Source organism: Acromyrmex echinatior, chromosome 9 (assembly GCF_024713525.1).
Source record: "Acromyrmex echinatior isolate Ae372 chromosome 9, ASM2471352v2, whole genome shotgun sequence".
In the NCBI taxonomy this organism is placed as follows: Eukaryota; Metazoa; Arthropoda; class Insecta; order Hymenoptera; family Formicidae; genus Acromyrmex; species Acromyrmex echinatior.
Window position 1 is genome coordinate 11,226,524 of NC_141860.1, and position 27,541 is coordinate 11,254,064.

Below are 27,541 nucleotides of genomic sequence, written 5' to 3' on the forward strand. Positions count from 1 at the left end.
TGTGGGTAGCCCGGGTGTGTCGGCATGGTTGCGACCGCAGAGGTATCGGAGTGTGGTACGGCACGGGTCAACCGCAAACCGACAACCGTCCACGCGTGCGCTCTCTCTCTCTCGGCTTCTCTCCGACTGGGCACTGGCTGTCACGTGTACTTGTAACAACGTAACGACGCGCGCGCGGCTCCGTTCTGCGTGTGCGCTCGCACACGCGCGCACACGCGCGCCGTTCGCCGTTCGCCGCTACGACGTCGCCGTAAATCAAATTCTCTCGCGATAGACACGTGCTAATAAGAGACGAGAACGACAGGAACGCGGCAAAGCAAGATACAGGACCGCTGTTCTCCGGAGACAGCTTCGTTTCCGCCTCACCGCGATGTCGAATCAATCGCGCGCGTCCGCAAAAACGACTGCTCGCGAGAATCTCGAGCTGTCTTCTAATTATGAAAACGTTTGCGTTATCATCTTGTACATTTATTTTTGAAAAATGTAAAATATATTATTTATTTATATTGGAATCAAAAACTAATGGTGCTGTAATAATTTTATTGGAATAATCGTTTTGATATTGTAAAGGAGAGTTGTTGAATGCGTATTGTTTAAGTTATATTTCAGTTTTTCTTTTGTTTTTCATTTGATATTGGTTTGTACGCAAATGGACTTGAATTGGAAATGGTAGGTTTCGGACACTTATTATATTACACGTTTGACTTTTCACTAATAACAAATTAGTTTGTTATAAATCTTTTTGTAAACACATGTTGTAAAAAGTACAATTTAGGTAATAAAAATATAGGATTGATAAAAAGAAATCATTAATTAATATCTAATTTTTATAATTTATAAAAGAAAGATTAGATATTTAATAATTATCAAATAATAATAAAAAGACAAGAACGTCAAAGTAAAACTGATTTGAATTTATTTTTGCAATGACATTTATTTATATATTGTCAATTGCTCGCTTTTTATATTGTAGAGTGGAACAATTTAGGAAACTTGATATATTTTATAAAAATATTAATTTAATCTTTATATTATAATAATTGCAAAAGTGAATGTAAGATATTTTAGAATGAATCTTCTTTTATGAAAATGTAAAAATTCAAAATAAAATTGTATAATTACATTATTATTAACTACATAGATTGATTAAGAATTATAAATATCAGATATACCTGATGTTTTTTAAACGTCACTAACACAAAGACGTAACTTATTACTCATTTTTTATTTATATATTTATTACTAAATGTTGCTTATCTTAAGTAATACAATGTAAAATACTGAGATACGATATTTAGACGACCACGCATTCGCCAACTCTCTTCTATTAGTCAGTTGAAAGTTAGCGACACATTCGTAATGGCCGTGCACCTTTTATTGGCAATAATTTCTCTCTCGAAGAAATATCTCGCGATCGATCCCAGATATCAAGTTCGAAATTTATCGTCGAAGAACGTTCCCTTTGGAAACGGGTGATTACTAATGCGCTGCGAAGTCGACGAGAGAAGGAAATGCGAGCAGGTGCGGCGCGGTAATTGCAAACGTTTGATATTTAATTACAATTTACCCGCGCGTGCTAGCAACGAAGCCTCTCGACGTCCGATGGGATCTCCCTTTGGAAACAAAATATAATTCCCCAATTACTTCAGTGGTTCACGAACGCGACGTCCTTTGAATTATGGACCTCGACTTAATTACGTTATTAATTATCGCGGTTAAATGCGGAAGACCGCTCGAATCGGCGGACATTCCGCGCACAGTCCGATTTAACCGGCTTGCGAGCAAACTCGGATCCATTTACATAGTGCAATGAGAAAAATCCTAAAAGGAGGCGATTTATAAAACGCGTGCCCGCGGGTGCGTTTTATTGCGCAATAAAATCAATTGCGTTACGCGATAACGCGCGTATAATTCACTCGGGATATCCCGTACTCTGCGCGCGCGTACTAATAGTCGTCGCTCGATTTCCATGCGGAAGAAGAGGTTTATGCCGACGTGCACCGGCAATTTTCTCTTTTACGCAAATATTGGATCACCGAAGAACATACGGCTACCGATACAACGATAATAGATGCGCGTCTGCCGTTAATTGATGGTAATTAAGGACTATCTCATAGACGAAACTATCGCGCGCAACGACTATTCGATCCGAATGTGTGCTTAGAGTTGCTCGACAACGATTTTGCGATTTAACGACTTAATAAAGCCGCACGAATAACGGGGCGGGAGGAAAAAGAGGATCAGCCTGGGGGAAAGAGACCCATCGGGTCTCTTCGACGGTACGAATCTGCCATAAGTCGGCGTGAGTTTATGCTCGCGCAGAGGTATGCCTTTTTTCCTTCTCGCTGACGACTATCCTCCTTCCGCTTATTATTTGGATCTGGTACTCGGATATATTCTCGGATGTAGTGGTCATAAAAGCCAGACTAGAGCAGGGAAGGAGGGAAGGGGGAGGGAGGGGAAGAAGGACCCAAAGACGAGACTCGGCGTATACCAAGGTGTATCGCAAGGTGTATTGGTTGCATCGTATTAGTGTGAGGAGCTACGATTGTGCCCGCTTTATTATTTATTCCGTCGCGACTCGTAAAAAAGCCTAGGACGCGGATTTATCGTAGATTTATCATGGAAATATTGAAATGAGAGACACTGGGGCCAGGAGTCCCATCATGAAAGAGAGAGAGAGAGAGAAAAAGAAAGATCGCAGACACCTTTCCCTTTCACCCTATGTCAACATACACACGAGTCACTCACCCCCGCACAGCTCCACTCACACTCGATCTGCCGCACGCTCGCCATCCGACAAAAAGCCGACCACCGCAGTCGCTTTACGAGTCGATATATTTTATTCGAGGTAAGCACCGTCCTCTCTGGCACTTACACCTTTCACCCCCTGTTCTGCCCTGCCCTGCTCACACCTACCTTCTCTCCGTTCTAAGCCAGTCACGATCCTTCGCATTTGCGAAACCGATTTAACAACCAGATGGTTTTAGATCGAAATTTTGATCCGGATGTAATGTCGTTGATCAGGAAATTGAGATTTTTTTTTTATCGTGGATTATTCGAAAAGTTCGACTATTCTGATATAGTCCACGATATCGTGATAATTCGTAACGTGTTTGTATACGTCGTCTGAGTTAAGAAGGAGCGAAATTAAATTCCGACGCATCTTCGCGACAACACGTGAAGATTTGAATTGTTATTTTGCCGAAATCGAATCAAAGTTTCTCAACGCGCACGCAACGTTGTTACCCTCTCCTTCGGGGATAATCCGCGGCCCAAATTGGCAGGATTACTCTCGCCGAAGACTGGGCCACGTCCTCGAGATTGCCGGGATTACGCAGCTGTAACGCACGTCGCACGGGCGAGGTCTGTCGCGCCCACCACGTGCAAATACAGGTATTATCGGGTATTACGCCGAGTGCGTGAAGGAATAACGTCGTAGTCGTCGTCGTCATCGTCATCTCACGGATCGCGCCGAGTGGATTTACTGAAATCGTTCTGGGGAAGAAAGAAAGAAAACCGTCCCTCGCGTCGATATTAAAGGAGAGATAATTCGATCTACGAGAAATAATTCGAAGAGTAAAAGTAATTTACTCGGAGTCAAATTCGCGCCCTATTTTCGGGGATGACGGGATCTGTAACCTTTAGAAATATGGATCATATTTTTAGGGTCGCCTTTTGTTCTTCATTCCCCAGGAATGATCATCGCGTGTCCTCTGAAGAAAAACTGTATTTCTGTCAGTGTCAGTAATAGAGATATTTTACACCTTTGCGGGGGTTCCGAAATTGAAGTCGGTTTACTTCGAACTATGCGTGCAGGTTCTCGGAAATACGAGTAGATATATAATCGCGTTCGTCTCTATTAATGTCGACTGACGTCGATGGTGATCTCACGCTGCGCCCGTGGTTTCCCACAATTTTTTTTATATCTATCACATATGTACATTAATCAAATTCTATATACTGAGCAAACGTCATATGTGTACATTTCGAGTCTAAATATTTCGAGTCTAAAATGTTCGGCATAAAAAAAATTGTAAAACAGCTGAAACAAAAGTTATTACGATGTCTCACGTAATGATACAACGAGTATTTTCAAATCACTTTTTTGATATTATTCGCGATCTATTTCGTGATAAAATAATTTTTTATTTGACACACAGGACAGGAAAATGTAGGTATTATCTCTTTAATTCGCGCCACGCGGCCCTTTACCGAAATATATAACTGACGAAACATTCGCGAGATGATCTTCGCAAATAAGTAGGCCACGTCGAATCGTAATGTTCCCCAACGCGGCATGACATAAAAATTAAAATTAGAACCCGAGAGAGAAAGAGAGGAGAAGACGCTCGCGCACCCCAGCGAATATTATGCAAAGCTACGAGCAATAAAAATAACATATTGCGACCGAGAGAGGTATAAGTTTTAATCCAATATTACTAAGATAAGTCTCGAACCCCCGCCCGGGAGAGAAAAAGATTTCTTTTGTGTAACGCACCCCAGCGTTACATTGTGGTTATTAGAAAGTGCTCTTTCTTTCTCTCTCTCTCTCTCTCTTTATCCGGCACAACGTCGAGGGGAGAGACTTCCTTCGTTATTCCTCTTCCGTGTAACGGCACAAGGATGCATAAAATCATCCGCGAACCATATCATATGCGAATGCCTTTTTATTTCCGCACTTGTCTTTCTATCTTGCTGAGAAATTCTTGGATTTGAATGCTTACGCTAACTCGCATGGTAATTGGCGAGCGTGGAGGATTGATAGCGGTATATTTCATTACGTTATCCGACCATGAATCGCGACGTGCAACGGGTCTTCGTTAATATTGTTCTGCTATGTCTATAATCAATTAATTTTTTTCCCAATTAAACGATAAATCATTATTAAATCGAAATTAGAAATTATAAACGCGATATAATATTACATGCAATCTTCATATCGTATATGATGTACGATATGTAAGAGTACATGTGAGGAGTATATCTATCTTGGAGTATTTTCTTTTGCCTTTTTCCTGCTCAATGCACAAAATCGGACAAATCCAATCTGACTAACGGTATCGCGCGGGGGAAAGCGAGCGAATAGGGAAGAAACATCAGCGGAAACGAAGAGATAGGCACGTGGAATCGAAGGGCGAGTATTACGCGCGTCAGTCGTAAAAATTTATAATTTGGAAAATATCGCGCGGTAATAACGGCGACGGCGCTGGTGGCTGCCGATTTTCGTCCGGTATAGCGACCGGGTTTATAAAGCGGCAAATCGAAGGACCAGACCGTTGGAGGCGAAGGGGTGAGAAGGGATGGGGAGGAGGAGGTGGGGGGGGAGGGAGGGGGAGGGCGACGGCGACGACGATAACGGCGAAAGACTTTTGACGAAAATTGAAGTCGTTGTTATGACGGGAATTGCACGCGACGAGGCTTTACGAGGGGACGCTCTCGCCGACGCTTTCGCAAGTCCCGAAAAAAAGACAGAGCGCGAGAGGATAAGAGAAAGAGAGTGTGACAGAAAGAGAGGACTCGGGGAAACGACAAGAATGGCGAATGAGGGCAGGGACACGCGGAAGAGAAACCGGGGAGCGCGCGAAACACGATAATTCGGAAACAGAATGGTCGCTTGTATCATAATATCGGCAGGGGTTCTCAAAATTATGATCATTCTCAGGAAATTGAGATATTTCTTAAAGTTGGCGTAAAACGGATATTTAATAGTTGCAAAAAGTGACTCGTGCGAAGTGAATAAATTTTTTCCACTTTTGAATTTTAATATTTTGCAGCGATGGCACATAGAAAAATGTAAGATGTAAACACTGAGCGAATCAGCTAATCACGTAAAGATTGTAGGCAATGACATAAGCAGTAGCAAATATTATAAAAATGTTGAGTTACTTACTATTTACGTTTTTTTTTTATATCATAGCTCTCATTCTTCTGAACGCTAGCATTACCGAGAATTTATCTCTATTGTCATTTTTATAAAAGCTACCAGCTCATAAAAGCCAATTATGTAGCTGAGTTCCCCTAATAATACGCCGTTGACAACCACCGACACAGTTTACCAGCAGAATGTAAACGCTCTTAATATCTGATGACTGTATCGCTTCAAACCAGATGTAAGGTCACACGAAACCTGACTCCGCAATATAGATCAAATACGGAGAATAGTACGGAAAAACCGGGGTGAAACTCTATGAGCCATGACTGAATCGGGGCTTTTGTGACGTGTAAGGTCACGTGGCAAAGCGTAAAAGAGCAAGCAGCTCTCATCGAACCTAAATTCGAAACTCATTCGAGTCTCACTCATTCTACTTTCACTGTAGTCGCATATTCGGAGATATTCGACTCGTAAAGACTAACAAAGATCTCGTAAGAGACTCCGCGAGCTCTCTCGAGTCCTCGAGTAGTCTACTCGAGTTATTTTCCCATAACCCAATGCGGATGGCCCTTGTTTTCGGGACGCCTCGGAGTATTTGGACAGCGCAAGACGGTAGCGGCAGGATGCGATAAGACAACGGCGCCGTAATTCAAAGATAGTGTCGTGTTTGACTTCGGTATAGTGGGTCCTTTGTAGCTTTGTAGCTAGTCTCGCGAGAGACAAGGCGCGATATTTGCGCTTCAGCCGTGGCTGGAAACAGGAAACCGACAGCGGGAACACATAAAACTAGCGTAGTTTCGAAATGCCGGTTTCGCGTGCCGGTGTTCAAAAATCCATAAAGAAGGAGAGAGAGAGAGAGAGATTGATTCTTCTACATATTTAAATATTTCTTTAAAAAAAAAAAAGAGTGGACGTCTCGAGTATTGTAAAAAATCACAAAAGAAACTTACGAAAGTGAAAATAATCATAACGCTCGACATTCTACAAGTAAGCTTATACCGGGAAAAAATACAATTAGAGTGGAAACGTTAGTTTCATTCTCGCAGTTTCGCGCACAGGACGATATTCATCGTTCTCCAAACATTCCATGTACACGAACGTTAGACGTATATGAGAGACGGCAGTGCAACCGCCGCTGTTGCAGCAACATCAGAGAGCATTTAATCCGGAATACCGAATGCGAGAGCATACCGCCAGCCCCGAGCGATAGATTTGGGCAATGCGCGAGAACGGGGTTGCAACCCTCGTCGGTCCGAAGTGCACCCTATCCCTCGGCGGGCCATTAATAATATACCCATATTGGACACAATTCACCTTGAAATTAACCGGCAGCCGATTGGTAAGCCTGGCCAAATTGACTTCGAAATTGACAATTTACGATCGCTCGCTCGCGCACTTACTCGTCTGTTCGTTCATTCGTTCGTTCTCTCGTCTCGTTCTACTCATCTGAACTATTTTCTGGCGAGCGTCAGGCAGCCATGACGTTGAATTCATCAGAATGCCATCGCATTCGCGATCAAGACTTATATGTCAAGAAATGCGCTTTATTAAATCATAAAAGTCATAATACTATTAATAGTTACTGCGATAAATGTGTTATCGCGATAAATGTTATATTAAATTATAATGTACTATGCGATTTTTCAAATATTTCATATCTTAGCGATCGGATTCTTAAGACATTTTATTGTTAAAATGCAAATTTTTCTTTCACGTCTGGGAGAAGTCTCTTATCTTGATTTGTTAGTAAATGACACCAACTTCCCGTTGTGTTGACAAGACGTCGACAGGAAGGCATCATAAGGAATTCTACAATGTGTACCGATTTAATGTGGCGTACAGGTAGATAGGGTCAGGATGGCACACACGCGATATTCGCATGACAGACCACGCATCTAGTCTACATCTTCTCTTCTCCTTCTGCTCGACACGCTCTTGCCATCGTCATTTCCATCCATCTCTCCCCGAACGTGAAACACGAATGGCAAATATTTGCGTTACAATGTAATCATCGTTCTGCCAATAACGAACGAGCTTAGTGACGGAAAAAAACAAAACAAAAAAAAAACAAAAAAAAAACAAAACAGCGGAACTCGGTAACGTCAATGGTAACGCGATTCGAGAAAACTAATTAACGTCGCGTTCGACTCCATCCAATTTGTCGTGTGCCAAATGAATTTGCGAATGGAGAACGCAGACGCTGTTTTCTAACAGCATATGCGTTACCTTATTTCCTACCGCAGCGAATACACGCGAATACACGCGAATATAAATTAATAACCGTAATTGCGCTTGGGAGAAACGATATTCATATCCGTTCCATTTGTTTCCGTACGAAGGAAGTTTTGGACGACGCACAATGGCGGGACCTCTCGCGCATCGATTTTAATGGGGAATTATGGTTGGTTTATCGTCAGAGTTTATCGTAATGGGCGCAGGAACTGTCAGGTGCGGTAGGAATCGCGAGAAAACGCTCACGTTAAATTACATCGAGGTCGATTGCGCGCGGAGCGGTGCCGCGCTTTCCACGGAAGCGGCTGCCGCATAATTAAGACAATTAAGGTACCCGCGCTATAAATCACACCGCGCTCATCTACTTAAGGCTAATATCAGATCGGCAATCTAAGCGAGTACCACTTCCACGTACAGTTAAATACATGCTCGATCTATCTCGTTCCACCGTAGTCGCGTAACGCTCGATCGCTTCATTTTTCTTTTCCCCCTCGATTTCGCAAATTCCGTTCGTTTGTTCGTTCGAATTCGCCGCTCAAAGTTAGCGCGTATTAAAACACGGACAATTCCACCTGCGTCTTACACCTTGATGTCGATCGGACGCCGGACACCTTTCCAGCAGCGAATTCGAATCATGAATTCGATTCGATCGATTCGATTCGATCGGCTCGCTGCGTTTTGTTGAGGCCGTGTTTTTTGTCCACGTTGCAACACACGGACTACGCCGGATACGGACGAGCGGAATGGTTGGAAGAACCAAAGACGAATTTCGAAGTCGATAGATCGTTAAACGCCCCATCGCTTACGAAAGCCATGTAATTCCCCGCGAGTCGCGCCGCGCGATGAGTCTCTTTCTCTCTTTCTCCCGGGTTGTTTTTTTCTTCCCTCCCCCATTTACTTCTGTACGTTTCGTGTGCGTTGCCATTTCTTTCTCCACGCATTTCTCCGATCCTTTCCTTGCCGATTCCATTGTCGATCTGTCTGTCCTTTTCACGCGGAGCGATCCGGTTCTCCATCGGAGGTGCAACGATCATTAGGGCGGGGAACGATCGAGATCGGGGGCATAGCACCTGGCCCGATCATCGGCAACTCTTAATGCCCACACGCAATTCCGAATGAGAACCCGGCCAAATACAATACAGAAGTGTGCGCTGCCGGATCTAATCGATCGATCGCACCGTGCCGCGAATAACGTACAAAACGATCGTTTGAGCGATAATTTCCAGCCGTCTAACCGTTTCGACCGCTCGAAAACTATACTCGACGCGACTCGCTTGGCAATTAAATGCGGCGGACGTCTGTCTTATTCCGGCTGTGTAAATCACGCGACAAGAGACGGGACGGCTCGAGAAGTCGTCAAGTTTTTCGATCTTCGATCGTTCATTACGATTATGCCGCTCTAATTGCGGCTTACTCGCGTATACATGATTTGCACGAGATACGCTGGCACTCATAAATTCTTCCACGATCGCTTTCGCGGAGACATTTCTGGAGGACAACGTTCTGAGGAGGAAAGCAACCTATATAATTATCTGGAACCTTCTGGCAACGGCATTGAAACCACTTTTTTAATAATTACTTGCGATCTGAGAATATCAAGGACAAGCTGCCTGGATAAGCTGGTCGCGCGTTTACTTTGAAGGGAAACTTTTTCAAAAATTCTTGTTTTTACATTATATATATTTCAATTACATTTTATATATTTCTTTCCCGTTCTGATTATTTCGTAATAAAAGTTAATTTTCCTTGCCGTAATAATTGCAATCAATATGGCGTAAGTTGCCAGCTGAGTTCGCCCCGAAAGACGGATTAGTTTTCACGATATAAAATGGAACGAACGGTAGCGCGGCCGTTGTTGCCGCAACGCGCGTTTATTAGCGATCTTTTGATTCCTTGGCCAACGGTCTGATCCACGCCCATGGATCAATCGTTGACCCGCCATTGTTTCGCTGCATAATGCACGAGATATTGCGTAAATATCTCCTGACTCGTCGGCAGGAGAAAACTTGTGGAGAAACAAATGTTGTATATTACATGCGGAGGATTGTGTTCAATGCCGTACCTTTCAATCTTTAACAGATACTTATAAAGTATAAATTTTTTTTTTTTTTTTTTTTTTGTTGCGAATGCAGCGTAGTCGTTGGATAAATATATCGTTTCGACTCACGTTAGATTTCCGTTCGCTGAGAGAAATGTTTTAAACCGGCCACTGCTCGCGCCGGCCGGCGCCTCGTCTTATTTCGCTGATCGCGCGGCACGCAAACAAATGCGCATTATGCGGGGTCTAAGCGCTCAGAAAGTGCGCTCGTGTTTTCGGTGTAACCTGAAGCTAAGCGGTTTAAGAGATCACCGCCGTATAAACCGGCCGTCTGAGAATCGTCTGGGGATCCCGCGTGCGTGAGAAGCAGCAGTGAAAAAGGGATGGAGCGAGAGACAAGTAGCAAGGCGAAAAAGAATGTCGTAGAGAGTGAGAAAGAGAGGGCGGAAGAAGTGGGAGGAGGACGGCCGAAAAACGAAGAGAAGAGAGTGAGATACTGAGGAGGAGATGAGGAAGATTCTGGGCAACGAAGAGGCAAAGTGAGAGGGCAAGGCAGAAAGACGGGATGAAAAATTAGATTTACAAATCTGTCTTGACTACTATGAGATTGCTCGCTTACCGGTTAGTGGTGCTCAGCCTTCGTCTCGTTATTTCCCTAACGATTCTACGTGAATAATGTACGATCGTGTGAAGGATGCATGTATATAATTAAGAAAACGATCCCGAGTCTCTAAAAATGCGTCCCGATTATCTTCGATGTGTCATCCGATCGAAGGCGAAGAATTTAATTAATCGAAATTTAATTTATCATTTATATGGAGATGCATCGTCATGGGAAAGGTTGAGAACGTTCGCGATTGGGTGTTATATCGAGAGTAAAGAAAGGTAACAAGTCCCGGATATTCCCTCGCTAAAGCAAAATACATCTCTGTGTACATGCGTGTATTTCGTGCGTAACGTCCTAGTGTTGATGTGAATGCATGCGTTGTGCGTGTATGCGTGAGCGCCTCTCTGGCGCCTACCGCCTATGAAAAATGAACCTCCCTCTCCTGGACGCACCAGTATCATCGTCACTATCGTACAGATTGTTTCAACGGAGATCTTCCTCGTCTGCTTCGCCGCCGACAAAGCTCGAAAGGTGCCAGTGACGCTCATCAAAAGAAAACGCCGGCCACTCGAAACGGAACTCGATCCTATAATAAAGCACTGAATTTCTGGGAGAATAGATCGCGGAATCTTCCGTAAGATTTATTTTTAGACAGTCTTGTGAATGCAATGAAAATCTTTCATAATTTATTGCATAATTATTTATTGCATAATTAATTACGCAAGTATTTTGCCATGTAAGTATCTTAAATGTAGAACTCACGTAATTTCATTCGCCCATTTAATGTTTATATATTCAATCATTCGTGCATGAGTTTATTACGTATGTTACGTGAAGAAATGTTATTATAATTTAATGATAATGCGCAAAACTTTGCAGATTTGTTTGTTAGTTTGTCGATAATGAATTTAGAGTGAAAGTCATTTTCACGGATGATTTTTCTTTTCCCTTAGTCATGTAAGAGTCCGCTCTCGAAACGTTCACAAACGATCTACGTAGATTAGCCAACAAGACTTTTCAAATTGGTTCCTCGGGTAGTGAGCCGGGTGTTCGTTTAATGGTTCGCGCGGTTTCTTCTGGGATGCCTTTCCTCTCGAGTATAATCTTGAAATCAGGACTTGAGATCCACTCGAGGTATTGCAAATAAGACTTATTCACAGAGGAAAGATCAGCAGGCGGTCGTTAAAGCAGTCGTTTCTACATACGTGTCGTGCCACGCAGCAGTTTCCAATTTCACAGCTCACAGCTCGATTCATAATCATTGATAATTCGCAGTTACGGTATTCTCATTTCTCGCGATATCTAATCGGCCGAGACGATCTCGATCGTACTAATGAATCGAGAGACTTACTTCCGTGCTTCGCGCGCGAGGGCTGATATTTCCTCCTTAATCTTTTCAACAGATAATCGGTCGCGATGAATATCGCGACCACAACGATCGGGGTAAGACATTACCTCGATGACGGGTGTCTCTAACCACAGTAACTCTCTCTCACTGTACAGCTCCAGGCCAGGAAGACCCCCAAAGAGAGCTTCCGTTGGGCTGAGCCTTGCGGCGAGTCACCTAGCTGCGGCGGCTGGTCATCATCCTCAACACTCCCTGAAGAAGCACAGAATGGACAACGGCGATTATTACGAGAACGGACATCTCGGTGAGTACCCACAATTATTTCATTTAATATGTGTAAAGTTGCCTTAAAGTAAACCATTGGCTGCGTACAACGGACTCAACAGTGAGTGACTCTTGAGTGAGCATTCGCTGCTATTGATGTATTATTCTTTCTAGATCTAAAACGCTGATTGCATGATCTAAAAGAATTCACCGAATAACAGCGAGTGCTCCCTACTCAACCGTTGACTCAACTGTTGGCCGCTGAACGCAGCCATTGAAAGCAATTATATCTTATCGATGAATATATTAATAAGATCAGAGACCTTTAGAATCATCTCTGCTGTATTGCGATCGTTATTTGCCAATTTTAACTCGTTGTGTTTTATTGAATGATAAAAATGTGTAAATTTAAATGTTCTGATTTTTGATCGAGATTTTCGCGGAAGAATTTATACGTATAAACGCAGACGGTCGAGCGTGGGGTTATGCCAAATAGAGCACGTACGTGCAAATAGACGTACGTAGCGAGGGCCACGCGCTTGATTACTGCCATCCGTATATACGCTCTGGCATACGGTGACCCTACTGATCAATTAATTAGGGGAATCAAACACACTTGGAGTGAGCAAATTAACTGCGACTGCACCGTCGTGTTGCGGCCTGCGGTGGCGGTCACCGTTGCCCGGGATATCGTACGATCCCTTTACGTACGCAATTGATACTCGCGCTGTCTTCACATTCCCCATGTCGAATTCCGATCCAGGAAGTTCCTATGCCATTCTCAATTTATCGTGGCGTTGCTGCACCGCTTTGCGCATCCCATCGTCGTACGTAATCGTTCACTCATCGTCAGATATTTCATTAATTATCAATACTCAGTATTATTAATAACATAACGCAATTAACAGTATTATAATCTCGCACGATTTCGTTCATACTTGCGCGATATTCATCGCTCGCCGTGAACATCCGGAAGATCGATAAACGCGCATACAATATTCATTGGTTTATTTGCGCGGACTCTCTTTGTGCTCTTCGATAGCGCTTTGAAGGGTTATTTCACAGATATATTATCATCGGGGGACATGCAGATATATATATATATATATATATATATATATATATATATTAGGGGGGAGAGGGGGGAGGGGGGAGAGAGAAATGGGAACGTTATTGCCGTCAACGCTGAGAGAAGGAAATCGTTAAATCACGTCATACGGCGGCGGCGTCGATCGACGTTCGGAAATTGTTTAAGCAAATAATCGCGAACACGCCGGCCGATCAATTTTACGGGCAAATACGTTTCACGGTGCAACGTTAATGAATTAATGCCGCGGCGCGTTCGCGCGGGTCCGCGCCTGCAGCCAGCCGCGCTCGTTCTCTCGCGCGCTCGTCGGGGTAAACGTTGAAACGGCCGGCAATTAATTACGGCCGCGCGGTAATTGTATAATTGTTTTACGATTGGAGCCGGTCCCCCTGCTCTTGCCTCTCGTCGCGGCCGTATCCCGGTTGCACTCGATCTGCTCCCTTAAAATATATATATATCGGTATATTATATAGTATAACCGTCCGAGGAACAAATTAAAAAGGTTGAAACGTACGTACGTAGGAAACGAGACGTGGAGAATGAGAGTCCAATATATATATATATATATATTTTTTTTCAATTTCGCCCGGTGTACGCGAGGCACTTCCCATAACGCAATTAATAAACTCAACAAGCAAGATCCGATCGCGATAGCGGGCGCGAAACATGCGTTTCGGGAGCGCGGCTCACAATGGATTCGACACGACGCTTGTGTGAGTACGTACCCGTGCGAGAATCATCGCTTGATACGCATCTATGTTGTCTCTACGAAATTAAAAGCGGCAAAAGAAATGAATAGCGGGTGGAAAGAGAGGAGGTTTCCCCAAAAGCGGCAGCTGTGCGTTTATATAGCCGCATCATGACGAATTTGAATCACAAGCTTATCGACGGTTCCTATTTTTAATTCGATTCGGATCGCAAGATGACTCAAATCCGTAATTTCGAGAAACCGAATCTGTGTAATCGTTCGATGTATCGATCGTGAAGGCGTTAATCAAATTGACCCGGCGTAATTTATATTACGTGACCTAATGCATATCGAATTGTTTATTAGCGCGCGAACTAAGTCAATTATCCGGTCGGTTTGGGCGTTTGGGCGAGTATGACGAGCATTAGCTCAAATATGAGCGAATTTACTGTTAATAAATTTTCGACTTTCTCCTTAAGCACCCGAATATATAACACGTCACCGATGTCCGAGCGTGGTCGAGCTGGGCGAATGAACTCGATTCATCGGCGACGCTCGCGCGTTATAACTAATACATTACGTCGACGGGCGTAATCGTTCGGTCGTTTAAACGGATAGAGGCGTCTCGGTGGTGGTGGTAACGTAAATTTTGGGTAGTTGCTCGAAGAGCATGCGACATACGTACACGTGCGGAAAAGAGAGAGGGAGAGAGAGAAAAGAGGAGTGGGAAGCGTGTCGCCCTCGTTGGGTGGCTGGATGGGTGGTTGGTTGGTCGGTCGGTCGGTCGGGTGGATGGGTGGGTTCGGCTGAACGGGCCGCGGCTTGAAACGATGGTGTACTGCCAAGCGAATGCTCATAAAAGCATTGATTAACTATTGGCGGTCGTAGGTCAGCCGGCACACGGCTGGCCCGTGTACCAATAAAACCCGGCTAATAGTGACCCGACATCGCTTCAATATCATGCGTCGACCATCCCGAACCATCCCGATTCTCGTTGTCGCGTCGTGTCCGCGACAATTTTCACGCTCAAAAATAATAGCGTAAAAGTAAGTCTCGGTCGTCTCGTGTCAAGATTCGGCCTGCCCCTAATTCCAGAAATACGCGCGTTCCCCGAAACAATCGATTGAGCGAGAAATGATACTTCGATTGTACGACTACGGTAAAATAAAAATATATCTATATAGATATTGGATGCTCGTTGATATTGGCCGACGTTCAGAACACGTGGATCTTATACTTGTTCCGTTTTTAATTCGGAGAAGGATATATTCATACACAGTAAAATATACCCATATGTATTTATATCATCACCTTGCTGAAAAGTTAATTTGATTAATGATATTTATTACGAACGTACAATTTGATTAATTATACTTATAATTATTAACTGATTTGTGTTAACTTACTATTGCGTACCTAAATATCGCACCTGACTCATATATTTGACGTTTTCTCATTTATTATTCGTCTAATTTATGAGTCCTACTATACTTTTAGCTTGAAGAAGTAATCCGATGTGCTTGTAGAATTGCTTTACACATTTCCGGGAGTCACGCATATATAAGATTTTAATTGCTGCCGGCGCGCATGAGTACTTAATGAGCAGTTACGTTTTGTTGATGGTTTGATAGGGAGAATAGATTACTATGAATAGGTATCTCTCTTTTGACGATGGCGTTACTTGTATATTCATAATTAGATGTTATCAATGGATGGTGAAGAACTTAATAACTGGCGTTATTGCTAATTTGCCTAGTAATTACGATTAATATTAAAAATAGTATATTATGTAATTAAAATTGGCCGTTTTTTATATAGCTTTATCGTTTCATATTAATTTTCTAATCTAAATCTATCTTCTATGTTCATTATAACATTTATAAACATGTTTGTTTCATGTATCTAAAAAAATTAAAATCGCTGTATATATTATAGATGCGAAAACAAAGGTGTTAATTATCGGAAATAATATACTGTAAATTTATTTAGACATAAAAATACTAAATATTGCAAGTAACGTATGACGGATTATACGATCGTTGATACGGAAGTACCAAGTATATATTTCGTGTGCTTGTGTAAGTTTGTATCCAGTCCTCCTAACCGCGGGCCATCACAGCCCACGAAGTTGCGGTTGATGATTCCGACCAGGCCAGGTAGCCGCGCAAGATAATTAATGAATTGGGAAAACGATGACCGTGAGATGAGGATATGTGGATTGTATTGATAATTTTTGTCGGTTAACCGTATTAAAGGAATACGCATCGGAACACAAAAGTCGTTGGAGAACCCTGAAATTTTCCCGAGGTCCGGAATTACGCTCCGTGGAGAGAGAATCGAATAAAAAATAATCATTATGGTAAGAACGTCAAGAGTATAATCCATTTATATAGACTATTATTATGCTATATTGATATTGGAATATAACAAAAATTTACTCACACGGTCAAACTTATCGAAACATCGTTGATAAATGATTATTATTGCGGACGGTGATTCCCATGATAAATTTAAAAGTGAACTTGAATTTTTTATTATTGATGGAACACAAAGTGAAGCAAAATGGAATAGAGAGAGTGAAAGTTTTGAGATATAATCTCTATACAGTCGATCTATTATTTTTTGCCTTTGCGTCAGATCAGTAACGATTCAGTCGATTTTCTACTCCTCATCATTTATAATCGAGATTTACTGTTTTTTATCCGGCACGATGTGGTCGCGCTTGATTGTTTTTTATGAGAGGAAACAAACAGAAAGCGTGCACAATACAACGAAAAAGCGACTATATCTCGGCGGAGGCTGCTAAGGGAAATGTAAGAAGGCGCCAGAGTTAATCGGAGTAACAAAAGCACCGCATGTATTAACCTCTTCATTTTTGTAACACCTTTACTGCACGACGCGTGACCGTAAATCAATCGCGTCAAGAATTTTCGCGTTTCATCACTTTTTACGTCGCGAGGAAAGAGCTCGTGCACAGCCGGCGTTGCAAATGAAGACGTCAACGAGAGGAGGCCAAAAAAGTCGAAAGAGTTTGCATGTGCACGAGAGAGAAAGAACATGAGGCCTTTCTCTCTCGTTAGCATACGATGAGAAAAAAAGAGCATTATTAATATAATATATCCCTTTTACCGTAAATTGCTTCTCGCAATCACGCGTCAGAAAAATACAATTGTAGGTCCATCGCGTGAATGCTGAGGGATGTTCGATCGAGCCTTATCTCTGTGATTATGAGCCTTACGGCGCGGCGTAGAAAATGTGGCTAAAGCTGGCGCAGGAATGGTGAATCGCAGCACATCGTATAGAAACGTCTGTTTCGTCGTGGGAGACGCATTTGCAACGTTTCTTCGCACGTCTCTTCTTTCGACTCGTCGGTCTCGCGAGAAAATAAAGGAGCAGTCGACGAACACAAGCATGTATCACATTGACACGTCGCTTCGGCCGCAGCTATAAAATCTGTGCCGCCTTTCAAAGCTCTCACGAGGCACGACAGAATTTTAGTACGACTTAATTACGACTGTCCTCGCGCTCTGGACTGTTGTCCTTTTTATTCCACGAAGACCTGGAGGCACATTTACGATGCTCTCAGGGATCCGCTCATCCATCGTAAGATCTAGGATTCTCCGGAGATTCTGTTCCAAAGTTGTCAGTCGTCCGAAAAATCATTACTGTGTATATTTTGCGGAATTATGGATTTTAAGACTCAGCTATATGAGGTGCCATATTGATTGTATGACATCAAATTAATTGCTTTATTTTTTAATTTTCTCTTGAAACATAATTCTGTATTTCTAAAACTTGCAGTAAAATTAGTGACAAGCTGAGACGTTTGTCTGATTTGTCGCATAGAAATGTAAAATAATTGGTGAAATAATACAGCGATTTTTGACAGCTGAAGAATGTACCATGATAACAGTAATTGTTTTAAACTCTTATGTGACATATTTTGCACTGGAAAGAATTTATTACAACTTAATACGTATTCTATTTCTTTGAATGATACTAGGTAAACATTTACTTATAGTAAATAAATATCATGTTATAAGAAAATGGCAGTTAAATGGAATTATTTTTGTATCAAATAAATGTTATTTAGTGAATATTTATTTAGAATTATTTAAATAAATATTTGTTAAATTTAGTTTTCTTCAGTGTACAGGTTAAAATTAAAAATATTTTTAAAGATAAACTAAAAAATAAAACTGTATGTAGTAATTAATCTGTTATCATATTATCAATATAATGCCTCAAATTTTTTTTAGTCATGTTTGTGCCAGTCGTTGATTTATCGAAACCTAAGATATTCTGCAGTAGCTTTTCTAGAAAACTTTCTCTTTTGCATTTTGTGAGAAAACTATTTTGTTCCTTTAACACAGCACGATATTTTCTGTATTAATCTATATGTTTTTAATGCGATTCATGTATGGGACAGCGAGGTACGTTACATCGATCGCGCGTGCTCGAAACCGCAGAGTCCGACACCGACAGAGGAGATCAGCGAAAGTGAAACGCTTTTTGGGCAAAGTGACGGCAATTTCCTGCGATTAAAATCGCGACTAATTGGCTCAAAAATCTGTACAATTTCCGCACGCGGTCTCGCGCTGGCCCGGTGGCGCAATGACGATGGCGTTGCTGGTGGGTGGTGGTGGTGGTGATGGTGGTGGCAGTGTGGTGGTAGTCAACAATTTACTCGTTAGTGGTCCGACGAGTGTGCCGCGCCGCTCAATTAACTTGCGAATCAACGAGCCAGCCGCTTTGTCCGCGCGCGAATATTTCTGTGTAATTCGTACGCGCGGCCCTCGTGACCAACAAACGCGCGCGATGCGGGAAATAAAAAGCAAGGGCCGGCCGGTGGTAACCACCGGGGTGTGGGAGGGTTAACAGAAAAATAACAGAGCGAGCAAATGGGAATCGACACCGGCCGCTGTTTTCCGGCCGTAAAAGGTCGACCCGACGGCGGGGGCGAATGTCTTTCGAGAGCGATCAAAAAATGATGGGCTCGTTTGTGTGCCGCAACCGGTGCTACGCGCGTGAAAACAACCGTCCTCACAAATTAGCCGTGGCCTCTCGTACCTGGAAATGTCGAATTTTACAACGTTCTCTGCGAGAGATCCCGGCGTGGATCCCACGAATTGTTGATTCCCCCGTATGAGCGTAATTCGCGCACGTTGCGCCGCTTTAACGGCGCGGCTTAATCTTTGCTTTAATAATCGCATAAAATGATAAACAACGTCGTCCGCAGACTGGTAAGCGCGGATAAATACGGATGCGCACAGCAGAATGCGATGACGCGCGGGCTTTAAAACGCTTCAACAATTGGACTCACGTGGTGCATATCAAAGGACATAAACCTGGTCATCATAAAAATTTTATTTTAAACGTTCGTGGCTTTATTGCGACTACGTACGCGGAATTCTGTAATGTTGCTCGGTTGCAACTACTGCATCGATCGTGATAAATTTCTCTTTAGCTTCATTTGCTTTTATCAATTATCGATGAAATACAATCCCATCGTTAATTAAAAATATCCTATTATTATGTGTTATGAAGAAAGAGTATGTAACAAATTTTTATTTATATTCATTATTAAATAAATATATAATTAATAGTTATGAACGAACAATATGATTGAACAATATGTTTATATATAGTTCGGTGATATTTTTTATGCTAGATCGCGAATAATGAAAATACCTGGTGGGTATCGTACGATCGAGAAAACCGGTACTGTTCGCTCTCCGTCTCTCCCGCGCCATCGTCCTTTCCGTCTCGTTCTCTCCCTCTTTTTACGCTCGTCGATGCACAAAAGCGGCCCGTACCAGCTTCTGGATCCATCCAGTCAGAAAATATTAATAACAAAATATGATATAATGGGAGCATCTCCTGTGCGAAATACAATACAATGTTTATGCAGAGGATTAAGCGATGTTGCATGATCACGTGAAAAGTATCGACCCGGGTGGGACTGAACGAAAGTTCGCCACGCGGATAGCCGGGCCGGACTATTGCAACGCTGGCCGGCGGGCAGCAGAGGCAGATGGTTCGGGAACATGGGCCCCAGGTTTGATCCTTGCTTTTGATTAGCCCGCGGGAGAGATTTACCTTCGAGATTAGGCTCGGATACAATTTTTCGTGACGGCCAGAGCGATTTCGAAATGTAATGTTTTGTCTGTTTGTCTCTATCGTCTGACGTTTCACGCGCCTTTCAACAGGCCCCTTCTTTCTTATCTTTCGAGAGAAATGAAATCGATCGAGACGATTGTACCTTGCGTGCAAACGAGTGCGATCATGCCTCGAGCATATCACGGAGAACAACACGCGGTAAACGTCGACAATTGGACGAAATCAATCGGCGCTCGAACGGCGTCGATAGTCGGATCGCCGAAATTTCGGGCGGTTTCTTCGAGCCGATAAATTTCACGTCGAATAAAATATGCGTCGATTTATATTCGGCTGGCCGGTCCTTTTTTTTCTGCGGGGTGCGCTTTTAGACGCTGAACGAAACCCGAAATCTGGCCCCGCGGGTACGATTGAGAGAGAGGAGTGTAAGAGGTCGTTGGGGATAGATAATTTCGCGAGACGCAGCCGCGATCGTACCTAATTTTATAAATTCGGAGTATGTTCATCGGAGGGCTTGGCCCTCCTGGAGAAGATCAGCGAGGCAAAAGAAGATCGCGGAGAAAAGGAGGGGGCAAAGGAGTAGATAGGATAGGAACAAAAGAAGATTCAAGATCCCCAACGGCCTCCGGGTTGGCACTGTTATATTATGCAGGACGCCCGAAGACAAAGCGACAGAATACGTTGAGGAAATCGTTAAAAAGTTTACGAAAGGCCGGTGATCAAGATGAAGACGAAGGAGAAAGGAAGGGGTAGAGATGACGTTAGCTTTGACTTGGATGAGGAAGAAGAGGAGGAGGACGAAGAGATGGAAAAGGAGAGAATGCAGGAGAAGAGAAAGAGGCATGTAGAAAGAGAGAAAAAGATGAGATCTATGAGAGAGATGATCGTCTACGAAGCACGAGGAGTGTAAATAATACTAAGGCTGATTGTGGGCGTGGCTGACAGAACTCTAAAAACCTTCGACTATATATCAAAGGGTTTACTGCCCTTGGATGATTCTCTCTCATAGTGAAGAAGAGACGTTGGAAGAACAAATACTGGACTGCGTGCGAGAGGAGTGGGATGAAGCAGAAGTAACTCTAGCGGCACACGAAAAGATAGAAGGGAGAGGAAGGACTCTGAGGATGCGGCGCGAGGATTCGGTGTAGTCTCCAAAAGGAAAGTCCTGCCGTTTCTCTCATACGTTATTATCATTACTTACGCGAATAAGCTTGGTTGCTCTCTCTTCTTCCTTATCTCTCTCGTAATCTTCTCCATAAGCTTCTATTTATCGACTGTAAGATGCTTGCGTCTCAATACTCTCGTGACGTTCTCCATGGAAGAACTGTGAGAAATAGCGGGAAATATTTTTTTTATACGTACAACGCTGCATTATGCAGATAAGCATTGACTAAAATCAGTATTATTAACTTAATGTAACAAGTATTATACTATTATTATTTGTGAGTTATTAAATGATAATTGCGGTTAATGAAACATAGACTTGTTTTGTTCGTCAGTCGTGAGATACCTGTGCATCTCAATATATTCTGTTGTCCGATCGATCGATTAAGAAGGAGGACGAATGGTGGAGAAGGAAAACGAGGAAAGAGGAATACGGTAAAGCAGAGGAGGAGCAAGGAGGTGTGGATACCTATGGTATCCACTCTCTCCTCCGTTCTTTCCAAACTCAACAGACGTTGGAAGCTACCTCGATGGCTGCCCGCCTGCCTACTTGCTGGTCTGAGATGTTCGCCTGGTAAGCTGGCTGGTTGACTGGCTGGCTGGCTGGCTGGCTGGCTGTCTGACTGGTTGCTTGCTTCAGCTCTCGATTACTTGAAAAACCGGATTCCTTCTGCGCGAAACTGTGTTTCCCGTCTTGTGTTTATGTACTAACACACGCTCGGAGAACAATATTGGTTATTTCGTTGCATGTGTACATACTACGGTAATTGCACGTCTCTCCGTTACACTTCATTTTATCTTCAATCGGCCCAGATTCTTGCGCTTAGATAAACATCGCGATCACTGACGTACTGTCTCAATAAAACGAGAAATCGAGAGTCAGGGTTTACGATTCGACGATCGGAACGGACGCGGAAGAGAGCAGCGGTACTCGATGAGTCGCGATGTCATCGGCCGTAGCCGGAGGGTCGGTGTTCGAGGGTTAAATCCAAGGGTTTCGAGGGAGTCAGTGTCAAGGGTAAACGTATACGTGCCTAAGCACAAACACGCCCTTACAAGTATATAAGCGTGCTTATGATGGAGCAGGATGAGCGTGGACTTCGTCGTTTGGTAAGAACAATGGTGACGGGATCACGGGTACATCGAGGATAGAAAGGAGAAAGCGAGCACAAAAGGCATATCTTCCGAATAATTTCACGTGGCCCTCTGTTCACCGGTAGTTGCTCGACCGAAAGAAACGCACGGTCCTTTATCTAAAAAACGAAAAGAACCGCAACGGCGAATCGAAATCCCGCGACGCGCAAGCCTCGGGGAAAAATATTTTCGAAGATCAAACGAAACTGGCTGCACTGTTCTGAAATAGTTTCTATTGTTATCAAATTTATGCAAATTTAATTTTCGCTCGATAATATTAATATACCTACATTGACCTTTCTCTTTATGTGTGTGTGTGTGTGTGTGTGTATATATTAGGTGTTGGAATTAATTCGTAGCGTTTTACAAGTGATGGGAAGTACTTTCATTAATGTATTTTTTAATGCTCATGTGAAATAAATAACATTCTTTCATTAAAAACGCTACGAATTAATTCCAACACCTAATATATAACATATATATATATATATATATATATATATATATATAATGTGTGAATTTTTTGTTATTTAAATAAAAAAATAAATTAAATCAAATTTTTTGAAATTTGATGAAATACATCTTTGAATTACATACAGGGATATATAATGTTGTAGTTTATTACATACTAAGAGAAAAAAAATCGATTTTATGATGCTTAATAAATTCCATTTGTTGTTCATACGTGTGTGGTTTAGCCTTCATTCATTCGACCGTCATGGCGACGGCGAGTCGTAGGACGAAGGAAGAGACGTGACAAGACCGACGAGAGATACCGGGCACTCATTTAGCCTGGCAATTTATTCTCGCGTTTTGTAATTAACACCAGGAAAGAAGTAGCAGAAGTTATTCTTCTCCTACGGGCACGGGACGGCGTGGCACGGGTGGAAGCGACTACTCCGGTCAGTCTGCCTCCTCCCCCTCCGTCATTTCGCTTCGACTCGCTCCACCTTCGACTCTTCCTCACGTGAAGAAAACGTACATATCACTATTAAGCGTCAGGGCGGTTGAGGCCCGGAACCTCCTGGACCAACTTGAGAATAAGAAACACACACACACACACACATACACACACATACATACACACACACACACACACACACATACACGTATACATACAGAAGAAGAAGAAGAAGAAGAAAATGGAGAAGAATGGCGAAAGGAAGAGACGCAAATGAGAGAGGAGAAGAACGGAAAAGAGACGGAGAAGAATGGAGAAAAGGAAATAGGGGTAAGAAGTAAGAGATGAGACGACGGCGGGACGAGAGCGAAGGAGAACGGAGGAGGATGATGGAGGCCTCTCTTCTGCATGCCACCGCAGTCAGCCTCAGACAGAAAGCGGTCTGTATAATTATGGGTTGTCACCTCATCAGCTTCGGGAGGGGAAGGGCCAGGGGAGGTAGCGGGGAGCGTTCATCGTCTGCGCGGAGGCAGGGGGCGGGAGGTTATAGGAGTGCAGTCTTTAGCTCAAATTGTGTTTTATCGTCTTTCGCATTTGGCTTTAGGGTCCCAGCGACCGGAGGGTGATTGAGCCGCCCGGAATGGCCCCCTTCTTTCGGGGCTTTGCCCGATGTCTTCTCGAAAGATGTCCGTTCTTACCAGACGCGACGATTTTCAGATATAATTGTGCGTCGCATGTTCACTTTCTTGCTCGAGTATTCGCTTATACTGAATAGAGCGTTGAACTAGATGGATGTTTGACATTTAAAAAAAAGAAGAACGCGCACACATCGTTCTTATTTTTCTCTGAGGGAGACTAGCGATGTGCGTAGCGTTACGCGTCAAGGACCTCGAAACGTCTTCATTAATCGTGAAATGCCGACGCTGCATGCATTGTGGTTGGTAAATACGTATTGTCGGAGCTGTAAAATCGCGAAACGTGCGTTTTAGATACCTACAATATAACGTGTCTTCTTTCTTGCTTTTGTGTTCTCCGTTTCTCGGTCTCACCCTTCCTTTCTTTCGCGCATATACGTGCCAGTCCGTGCGAGGGCACATATACAAAAAGGGGCGCTGCGCGAGAAGGTACTGAGGCTAAGTGGCGAGTTTAGAGGGATTTCATTAAATCATATGGATTGGGGATAATGTATGTTATTGAGCGGAGCGTTCAAATCGCGCTCTATAAGTTGTAATAAGTCCAATTTTAGGGCCGGTCATGGGCCGGGTCCCGCAGTGGTTGTCGGACGATTCGGTCGTCCGTTGGCCATCGGCTGCCAATTGGCCCGCGGCCGGCACGGAATGACAGTCACTGGGACCGGCGAACCCGCCACTTACTCGTCAAACGGCCAGCCGGTCCGCCGAAATCACTGCCATTTAGATAATTTGTAATGAATAGGCACCACTCATTCCATACCCCTACTGCGTCTTCCTCTCCTCCTTCTTCTTTTCTCTCGCGCTCGATCTTGGGCAAAAGTACACGTCGGTCAGGTTGGCAATGACAACAGTATACTTTATCCAATATTTCACAGGTCGGCGTGGATGACGGGGATTCTGAGAAAGACACAATAAATCGCGATAGAGAGCCCTCTGAAACCATCGAATTTATCCTAGACCACTTAAGAAAGAATTCGAGATTTCATCCTCACCCGAGCGGAAAGGATTGACCTCGACACGTTTCAAATAGATGTGTGTTTTCGCTCATAGAATACGCCGCGGGTAGGCGTATAACGTAATTAAACGTAATTGTTAGATGCCGAAGTAAATCTACGTTATCCGAGTATATAGGATTGCATATAAACACCGATTACGTTCTAGGAGAAAACATATCGATGTTAGTTTCTGCGTGTCGGTATAACAAACAGCGAGACATGGCGCACGACGTCGTGTCGTTCTTCTCGCGAGTTTTCCCCGCGACGGGAGACACGTGCCGAAGGTACGTGGCATCGATCAAAAAACGTGACTGCGCATATATTATCGCTCCGTGCTGTCGACTAACGAAAGAAAGAGAGAAGGGAAAGAGTCGATCGCGCTTGTCTTGAAAAATCGAGGATTCGAGACGATAGCAAACCACGAAGAATAATACAGGCGTGCTGCCGTTCGATATCGAATATATGGGAAATAAGCCCGAAACGAGAAGGAGGAGGGGGAGGCATCGATACAGTCAGGCGATGAAACCCCGGGTCGGTGGTTTACCCGAGGCCCCACGGATTCGCGAGCGTATCCATCACGGTGGCTAGCTAAGGCGTCGCGCAAACACACGGGTCTAACGGCGGACGCGCGAATCAACGCGCAGATTATATGCAGAGGCTACGCGCCGCCGCCTGTTGTGATTGATATTTGGTTAAGCGGCACAGCGATCCATCAAGTCCGCAAAAGCGCTCTTTATCCTTGGCTCGCCAGAAGCTACACGTCTCACCCGATTCCGGTGAAATCCGGATACACGGCCGCTCTCCTCCCCCTTTCCCAGTCAGTCTTTGGTTCTCTCTCATCTCATGAGCCTTCCTCCCGGCCATTGCCGTAGCCATGAAAGGCGGAGGATGATCGATAATTGAATTTACGCAGTTTCTTCGCAGAGAGATAGAAGGGAGATTATAATACGTTGCGTATGTTGTTTAAATCATACGATATATAACGTAATCTTAAATGCACGTATATTCTGCTTGCAGACGTACCAAGGATGGAAAAGTCACCGCTTCTGGCGAATGGATACAATCACCCACCCACGCACCTGAGCCACATGCAGTTCATGCAGCTCGGCGGGCATCCAGGTGCTGGACATACCGCTATCCTGTCACCGGCCAGTCTACCGCATCACCTGCAAGCGCAAGCACAGGCTCGAGCCGAGCAGGGTCTCAAGGTCAACCCGAATATGACCAACATGGAAGCCCTCGCGAGGTGAGCCTTCCCTCCTTCCTTTCTCGGTTTATCTCGGCGTGTCAGGAGCGTCGAGAAACCGCAAACTGTCGTTTCTCTTGCGATGTTCCGGAAGCTGCGCTTCCCCCGCGCAGCGGGAAACATTTTCATTAACTTCCTCCCCAAGGAAGTTTACGAGCCAGGGACCACAAGTCGTATCGGACGAGATGGTAATAAGCGATGCACGAGGAGAGGCACAATAAAATTGACAGAGAGTGAAATGGAAACTCTCTCATTCGGTGCTTCTCTCAGAAAAATTAAAACTTCGAGTTCCGTTCTTCTATAGTAGTGCACCTATAGTTTTGCATCTGCTTTCGCGCTAATCGACAGTTCATTTGGAAATTGGATTTATCCGTTCTAAGTACCTCACGGCGATTGCTTTGGCCGGCGAGGCCAAAAGAATACGACTTTAAGAGGATTGGAAGAGACAGCGAAGCCGTGGAAATTCGAGGAGTCTTGACACCGCTTGATCTCTTTCTCCTTCTTGCACTTCTCCTCGTTACCCTCGACTTCTCTTTTTTTTTGCCTTCGCGTCTTCCTTCGATTTCACTTTCTCAGACGCTCGTCGTTTACTCGGTTTGGATTACGTTACACCGCGACGCACTAACGCGTCGATAATTAATCTTGTTTCTTGGATGTATATTCACGATCAAGCAAGTTTTGTAAATTTATTGAATTTTAATTTCCGACCGAGTAAAGCAGCTTAATTGTATATAATAAGTATAATAAGATTGTGTATAATTTTATAAAAAATAATTAAGAGAAATAATTGAATCTTGCATACTGCACGAAGACGTGGCAAATCTCTCGCGTTGTCTCAAGACGTGTTATTATTCATGACTCGGATCGACCTTGAAATTCTACTAGCATTTAAACCCCTCTTGTGGTGTTAGGCCATCTTTGAAGACATGAAGGCCTTCTTGAGACGGCAAATCCTTGCCGCGTTACGCGCGGTCTCAAGACGAATATCGGGGCTTATTCGGCTTCGTGAAGTGTGTGGAGAGCCGCGAAGACTCGAGAGAAAGAGAAAGAGAGACAGAGAGAGAAAGGAGCACCAAAGGAGCAACATCCTCGTCCTTACTCGAGGGGATAGACACGAGGCTAATCCCGGCATTTGTTAACGCGTTTCTAATAG

General features: G+C 43.7%; 1 protein-coding gene across 4 annotated transcripts in view; it reads left to right on the forward strand.

Annotated features, from left to right (window-relative positions):
* The window catches only part of dac (dachshund family transcription factor), a 197,867-nt gene that overhangs the window by 66,874 nt on the left and 103,452 nt on the right, over positions 1-27,541 (forward strand). For 3 of the 4 annotated variants that reach the window (XM_011068151.2, XM_011068150.2, XM_011068148.2), the window contains exons 2-3: positions 12,256-12,404; positions 26,160-26,388. In XM_011068151.2, coding sequence (XP_011066453.2) covers positions 12,256-12,404; positions 26,160-26,388 — 378 coding nt within the window. The remainder of the gene's footprint in view (positions 1-12,255; positions 12,405-26,159; positions 26,389-27,541) is intronic. The other variant, XM_011068149.2, reaches the window with a different exon arrangement.